At 38.2% G+C, this 8,428-nt stretch overlaps 1 protein-coding gene across 1 annotated transcript; it reads left to right on the top strand.

Moving 5' to 3' along the window:
• Positions 1–936: 936 nt before the first annotated feature.
• LOC110104105 (monothiol glutaredoxin-S15, mitochondrial-like) lies at positions 937–8,037 on the top strand. Its single transcript, XM_020833076.2, has 5 exons — positions 937–1,024; positions 6,960–7,097; positions 7,198–7,297; positions 7,396–7,462; positions 7,998–8,037. The coding sequence occupies exons 1-5, from the start codon at positions 962–964 to the stop codon at positions 8,035–8,037; spliced, it is 408 nt and encodes a 135-aa protein (XP_020688735.2). The 5' UTR covers positions 937–961.
• Positions 8,038–8,428: the final 391 nt, after the last annotated feature.

Here is an 8,428-nt window from a genome sequence, read left to right as displayed (position 1 = left end):
ATTACGAATACTTCTATTAATTTTCTATGTGCAATTCGTAATTGATAGCATGATTGATTCACATCACCATGCTTGGTTCTTTAAGGGCTGACTAATTCCAAAGCCTGGAAGACAATGATAAGTTGGAGGTTTCAGCCATTAACTAGAAGATAGCCTTTTATTTATAAATTAATAAATTGATGTAAGCATTCTGATTAAATTATTAATAATTGAGATATGCCTTTTTTTCCTTCTGCATTTTTTTGTCTTTTTTTTTAATTTGATTTTGTTGAATTTAATCTTATAATTATTATTTTTTATATGAAATTCAAGTTGTATTAATCAGTTTTTGTTTCTATCATAAAGTAGAAATGTAATTTATTATTAATAGCATGCCAGATTTGATTTTGTAAATCCCAGTATGTACTTATTACTATCTTTTTTTATTCATTAGAGGCCCATATTGGTTTTGACCAGTCAATAATATCAAGCTGATGTCCTGTAAATATAAAATCAGGCGGTGAATGTGGCTACAAAAGGCATGAATGATAATTTGATTGCTCTATAAATATGCAAGTCAATGCATAGCTTCCAGATTTTTAGCTCCATGTCTTGCATTGAGTAGTTCCTAGTTGTTTATATGTTTCATTAAGAAAGATTTGTGCAAATCTAATTAATATTCATAGGAGTTCACTTTGTTTCATTGTCAAATGTCAATAAATCAGGTTCCATAAGGCTGCCAAACTCTATTTTTGTTGGTTTTAATGGTGAATCCCTGCAGGTGTTATAATATTGAATTAATTAATACTAAAGTTTGATTCCTGTAAACAACCATGCATGTTCAATCTCTTTGCTCGTTTGATGTACTCTCTAACTCTTTCTGTGTCTTATTAAAACTCTCTACCTTCTTCCTTACTATTGATAACATTAATCTTTTGTCTATTAATTGCTAGCTTGACCCTTCAAAATATTACTCTAGAAAATGGCAAAGAGGGCGCTATCCAACCTGGTTTCCCGGGGCATTGCTCATTCCTTTGAGTCAAGGGTAAGAATCTCCCAATCAGTGTTTTTGTTCTGCTTTCTCTTGTTTTTGTTTTTTTTACAAAGAAATTTTGTAATAGAGACAGTTCTTTGTCTTTTTAAATGCAATCTGTGCTGTATAAATCCATTGTTCTAGTTCTTCTTGGACTGTACTCCGGAGGAAAAAGAGATATATGTTGGTTGTTAGTTTCTTATTACATTTAAATAAGTTCATACTTAATACTACATAACAAGTTTTTGGATTTTTAGCATTATTTGAGGATAAATGCTATTCTTAAAATGCCCTTTACTTTGGGTCCTAGGTTTCTTCTTTTTGCTTTGTGTCTGTATCTTTTTTTTTTTTTTTTTTTTTTTTTTTTTTTTTTTTTTTTTTAATTTCTTAAATTGGATGTTTGAACATCTTGCCTTGCTTGCAAGTAGTCTACAATTTTCATTTTTAGCTGTATTTGTTAATCCACCAGTATTACAGTGCTTCATGCATGTCTTAACAGAAACTACATATATTGGCATCCTGGATTTTATTTTAAACTGATGCATCTTTCAAAAGCCTATAATTACAACAACAAGCCTATCATGGACCTATTTTTTATCAAGGGAAGTTGAGTAATTGATTCATGTTATAGGCGAGCTGTTAATTCTCATGTAATTTTCTTGTTTCTCCATTTGCCTGCTACGTCGAAGAAGCTACATTAATATTCAAATCTGTGGGCTCCGAAAATTCGGCCTCGGCCTCCCCGCCGCGCACTGACTGTTTTATGCTTTTATCTTTTGGCGAGGGAGTTTTAACAGACTAAGTTCCGGGGTAAATTTTGAAAGGCAGATGGGTTTGTATATAAGACACTACCTAGAGATTTCACTCTCATTTTGCGAGGACTTTATGATCTGAGTTCTGGTTTCCTATAGGCGCAAGCCCCTATAGTTAATTACCCTTCTCGATCACGAGAGAGGACTTTCGATTAAGGCTAGTCATCAATCAGATACGTAGAGATATGTGTTATCTGGCATACAATAGCAGCATGAGTTTGGAATGGTTGGAGAATTTGGGAATTTGGAGGATTGGAAGATTGATAAAACAGAAATTGCACCATCTTGCACTCAAAGCGGATGGTGGGGGAATGGATGCCCGATCAAGATCCCATGATTTCGTCGTCCCGGGTCATCGTGGTCCTTGGTCTACTTAGTCAGAGAAGGTAGTTGACTCAACCTGACAGAAGGATCCTTGTCGGTAGCCATGGGTTGCTTCGTCCAAGGGGACCTTGTAGACCTGGAGTGAGTGTTTGTTTAAGGGGACAAATTTGAATCCACCTTAGCTAACAGAGGGCTTTGTGCCCTATCGATCATATCTTATTGATTCATATCTCAAGGATTTGATGCCACTAAGGAACGTATTGGATCTGACCATAACCGGTATTTCGTGGTGCCATTTGGCTGTAAAACCACTCGGTTCAGAGGGCCTCAGGTCGTCATAACCGTTTATCATGCGGTGCCATTTGGCAGCAAAACCGCCGGTTAGAGGACACCTACCACGTCCTTACTAGCAGGAGATTGGTTTGAGAATGGATCTTAGTGATATTTTCGACTAGGCATTAGCTCTTTGTGAGCTGAAGTTATATTTGAATTTGTCTACATTGACAAATTGTTGTGGAGGGTGGATGGGTTTTTGTGCTTTAAGTGATTGATGGTTTGATTTCAGTTTTAAATACCTTGGAATTTAGGATTTGTTGGATTTTGGACTTTGTGGAGTTTGGATTTTGTGTGTACTTTTGAGAGACATTTGAAAAATTCCCAAAATTAACCCCTTCGGTTGAGATTTACATTTAACACGGCCATCATCGGGGGTGTGGGGGTCATTCATTGACTAAACCCTGTCAACTCTATCAACTTGCCGATAAGGGATCGGGTTTCTCGTAGGCTTTGTGCCTTTGTTTATGAATTTTCTTTGTTGAAGGCCTTGAAGGCCTAATACGAATGCATAAAATAAATATTCCGGTCGATTTCGTAACCGCATATTTATCCGATGGTTCGAACCCTGTTTACTCCTATTTACTTGCTTAGGAGGATCGGGTTTCGTAGGCTTTATGCTTTTGTTTATGAATTGTTTTGATTATATGCATTGAAGGCTTAATATGAATGTAGAAAAATAAATATACCGGTCCCCACAACCGTGTATTTGTTTGAAGGTTCGAACCTTGTCGACTCCTATAGATCCGTATAGAGAAGGATCAGGTTCGAACCCGAATTCACTTGTTGACCCGCGCAGCATCCCTAAGCGTCACGTGTGTACCAATAACATGCTCGTCGGGGCCCATACGAGTGATGATTGTATTGTATACAATTTATGGTGTACGTGCAGGGGTTCTTTGAAATAGTTGTAGTTGTACAGGAAACTGTCATTTAAGTGTACACCATTTTATTTGAGAGCTTATACACGCCTTCTGTCCGCTAGTACGAGTGTTGCGGATCCGGTGGCGGTGAGTTGTAGATTATAGACGCCTTCTGTCTGCTTGCATAAGTGTTGCAGATCCGGTGGTGTTGAGGTCTTAATGTTGACTTCCCCTTTCTCATTCACTGGGGAAGGTTCTTCTGGACTTTGAAATCAGTTACTGCTGCCTTGAAAGAGACTCTTTTCAGGATCATCAGTGTAGTGAACATGTTGTTTTTGATATTTGTGGATGCAAGCATTGTCTTCTTCTTAAGTGCAGGATCAAAAAGAAATTTTGGAACACCAGGAAGTTTAATTCTAATTTGTTCAAACATCCCTTTCCTTCTTCCAGGGGGGTGTCCTCTTTGGGTTGCCCTTGAACCCGACGTACTTGAAGATCTTGATCATCACTATTGTAGGTGATATCCATACTTGTGTCCACAGTGATTCATTGTACTTACAATACACTGTTGTTATCCACAAGTATCCATTTGCAGGGGACCTTTGCATCTACTACGACCTCCTGGAAATGTTTGTAGAAGAGCCGTTGTCACCTTCACCATATCCACCTTTTCACCAATCTCAGGTGGTTCGGTGATTGTATTTTCTTGTAAGGGCGGTCCTTTGATTGCTGGTCTCTAGTATTGCCATCTCAATCAACAGGCATTTGTTGTTGGTGTTGGAGATTCCAATAGTGCATGTAGGAGGGACACCCATGCGTTTCATTCTTGCAGGTACGATGCACCCGATCTCGTGGAGACTGTTATAAGAGCCCACTACATTCTTTATTTGCATGCATTGAGGTCTTGTAGTTTGAGTTTCCTCGTGTGTGATCCAAGTTTTGTTCTTTGCACGTGTCTGAGTCCAAGCTCAGTGTCATTCAAACTTGAGTTCATTAAGTTTACAAGTCCCCACTTAATGTCGTATAACCCGAGTTCAAGTACGAGCTCAGAGTACATGTTCAAGTTGATTGTTCATGATTTATGAAATCCTTGCAAGTTCAAGTGCATATTCAATTTGATTTAGATTTGGTCCCATTTTGATTTTATTTTATTTGAATTTGAACTTTAGAAATCATTTAGGTTTTGCTCAGGTCCCCTGCTCGTGTTCAATCAAGTTCACTGCTCTTTCTCATTTGAGTCCATCTTTTGTTCTTTTGAGTTCAAAACAGGTCCGAGTAAAGTAATATTTCACCCGAAATTTCGGCAGCCTCCCGGCGTCTCCCCAGTTTAGGGGAAAACTACGGAAAACTGGGCCTTTCCCACCACGCGCAATGAAGGCGTGCATGGTAGGTGCCCTCTTGCGAGGACACCGCGGCCGTGTAAAGTCTTTGTCCCCACCACGCGCAACAAAGGCGTGCATGGGTTTTCGGTACCTATTAAAAGAAAAGAGCAGTTGTTTCTCCGCAGGTACAGAGCCGCGTACGGGAACTTAAGAATTGTCCTGGTCATGCTAAGAAAAGCGTGCACCAGGCTTACCTGGCCTCGTCATGTGCATCGCACCGGAGTCCCTCCTACCACACTCAATAAAAGCGTGCATAGGTGGTTGACCGGCTCGTCGCACACACCGAGGACAGGACTTTGGGGGTCGAGGGGTTGCTCGCTTACCTCGTCATAGGTGTCGCACCGGGTTCCCTCCTACCACGCTCAATAAAGGCGTGCATAGGTGGTTCGCCGGCCCGAGACAAGTCGAGGCAGGAGGACGATGGGTTGTTCGTTTACCTCGTCGTAGGTGTCGCACCGGGTTCCCTCCTACCACGCTCAACAAAAGCATGCATAGGTGATTTGTTGCCCGACACGCCAGTCGAGATAAGAGAGGGAGAGATTTTCTTTTATTTAATTAATTATAATTAACATTAATTAGCCGTAATTAATTATAATTATAATCATACTTAATTAATTACATTTATTTGCGATTAAATTATAATTAATTATATTAATAAATTATAATTATTATCATTAAGTAACATAATTAATTATAATTAATTACTATTAATTAGTTTAAAATAATTATAACTAATTAATAATAATTAATAACAGTTTAAAAGGAATAAATATATAATTAACTAATTTAATCATAATTAATATTAATCATAACTAATTAATATTGACTATAATCAAATCAAATAAAACCTTAATCCCCTCCCCTTAACTCTCTACCTCTCTGGTTTGGCGGGATCACAGGATTTGGCCGTGGAAGCGCATGGAAGGGATTAAGCTACCTTCACTAGTGGCGAGCTCCCGTCGTGTTTCCGATCAAAATGTATAACTTCCGATCCGACCGGATGGGAAGTCGTGGAAGGAGCAAACTCGAATAGCACGGAGGGGCCGAAAAGGCGAGCTCTCCTTTCCTCCTTCCGATCAAAATGTGTAACTTCCGTTCCAACAGGAAGGGACGTCGTCGGAGACGGAGCGAGGTCGGGCAGGCCTGGAGGAGCCGGAGAAACCCACGGTCGGCGAGTTCCTGGTCTCGGCTCCGATCAGAATGTCGGGCTCCCGCTCCGACAGGAAGGGAATGTCGATGAGGGAGTGAAGTCGGAAGTCCACGAAGGAACGAAGTCAGAAGTCCACGAAGAAGCCGGAGAAGCAGCGAGAGAGAGTGAGAGAGGGCGAGGAATCAAGCGTGAGGAAGAGAAGAGGCCGAAGGCCTCGTTGCCTTGAGCCTTTTAACGACTCAAAATGAGTCGTGCGGCGATCGTGGGGAGAAATGACGCGAGACATGGCCTCGACGTGCGAACGGCGTGGCTACGGCATGCGACGTGCGGGATGAGGGCAGAGCAGGTACGTTGATTTTGATTTTCTCTTTTTTTTTTTTTTTTGTCAACAGACTCGAACACCCCCCGGATATAGCGGGTCAACAAAATTTTAAATATTCCCTTCTCGTTCATTAGTTGTAAATATCAATTAACTAAATAGGTTTGATCGATTATATGTAATTATGAGGCTATAAATTTGAATATAACTTCTTATTTTTAAAAGTTAGATGGTTTATTCGATGATAAGAGTATATTATGGTGATCTAATTTAACTTTTTAAAAATATCATCTAAACCATTATTTTATATGGAACCTAGAGACTTAAAATTAAAACCAAGTTGAGTTTGAAGAATTGATAATGTTAACATTCATGCGTGATAAAACTATGGAAGGCATTTATAATTATATTTTTGAGATGGTTGGAGAATTATCTATTGAATATAATACAATGAAAAGTAGCTTTTAGGTGATTGAGGCATTTACTTTGCAGGGTTGAATATACTCTAAATTAGATGGCAAGTTGAACTAATTTTCAAAGATTTAGAAAGAAGAATAGCTTGCCCAAAGACAACTAGGTGATATGTTCGGTGGTATTGTCCATTACCTTCAAAGAGGAGGTTTGGAATTCAATTCCTTTAGAAGAAAAAAAAAAATCATGACACCTGATGTAGCAATTAAAAGAATGGATGGAGGAGAAGGATTTATAAGTCTATTCAAAATAGTTCAGATAATGCTAATGATGATGATAAAATGTTTTAATAGGTGATATCAATGCAACACTTTGGGCAAAGTTTAAAGTATTCAACAAAGATAAGTGGTGATTCAGATACACATGAAGATTTTCGTTCGACCAATAAACTGGAAGGCTCTGGAATCTCTGTGCAGGATGTTGTTCAACAGGTGATTGAATCTTAAGCAATTTTAAGTATTCATGTTTAGGCTTGATCCTTTTAACTCTCCTACTTTCTGCCAATGGCTATTGAATGGGTGTTTTTAATAGGATGTTAAGATAAATCCAGTGATGATTTATATGAAGGGTGTTCCTGATGCTCCTCGCTGTGGATTCAGTGCATTGGCTATCAAAGTTCTGCAGCAATACAGTAAACCTGCATTGAACCCATATATGAGCAGCAATTAATTTCTAGCTCAGTTGCATATGTTTGGGAGTTATATTCTGTCTTTTTGCATGTTATTGCAGGAGTTCCCATAAGTTCTAGAAATATTCTGGAAGATCCTGTTCTTAAAGAGGGTGTAAAAGCTTTTAGGTTAGTAATTATCAATCTACATTAATTTGAACATGTTAAATTCATCAATCCGAACTAATGTTATCAATTCAAAGTTTGAGAGGTGATATAGACTATTTCTTTGTGCAATTTACCGTTGATCAGCTTATTGTCACTCGGCCCGCTTTGTGTTGACCATTTTCTGTAGTTGCTCCTCTAGCCTCTCTGGATAAATGTAACTTTGTTTTGTTGACAGAAAATTGAACAATCCTTCACTTATCTAACTAACCTCCATGATAAAGAGTTTTTCATATGAAAATGGTGAAGATACATATCTCTGTTTGTGTGACATGAAAAGTATATTGGTGATTGACTAACAGATATGGTTTAGATGTTTAAAGACCCATTAACAAACTATCCTTATATCTGTCTGTCTACATTCCTCAAAATTATGGATTAAATTGATTGATGAAAAAAAAACATGTCAAGTTACTGTAAGCTTATTGAAGTTCTTCTAAAACTTAATTATGACTTCCTTTTCATCCTTGATCACGTTTGTAATAGTTTTTTTTTTCAGATTGTCACTGCTATTGATGGGTTATAGGATAAACTCGTAAGCATGGCATTTTACGTTAGATACATCATACATCTAAGAGAAATGTACAGATGCATGTGGGTCGTAATGCGTACACATAAGTTTATCTAAAAGTTCTTAGCATAGATATTATTTTAGCATTTCACTTCATGAAAGGCAAAAGGTAGTTCTTATAGAACCTTAAAGAGGAAGGGTTATAAAGAAGGTTGCCAAGCCAATTACCAATCCCTCATTAAGTTATCCTCAAATATACAAAGGTGTAGCCTTAAGGTGAAGATAGTGAGAGGCTTCTCAAAAAAGCTACTTTAAGATAAGATTTGCACTCCGGAAGATTTGGGTCTTATAGAAAATGCCATAAGGTGAACTCTGGGTTCTGACGTTTGGGTATTACTTCATTAAAAGATCCATTGTTG

Source organism: Dendrobium catenatum, unplaced genomic scaffold (assembly GCF_001605985.2).
Source record: "Dendrobium catenatum unplaced genomic scaffold, ASM160598v2 fragScaff_scaffold_391, whole genome shotgun sequence".
NCBI lineage: Eukaryota > Viridiplantae > Streptophyta > Magnoliopsida > Asparagales > Orchidaceae > Dendrobium > Dendrobium catenatum.
Note: the sequence above shows the minus strand (reverse complement) of the source record. Positions and strands in the feature narration are given on the sequence as shown.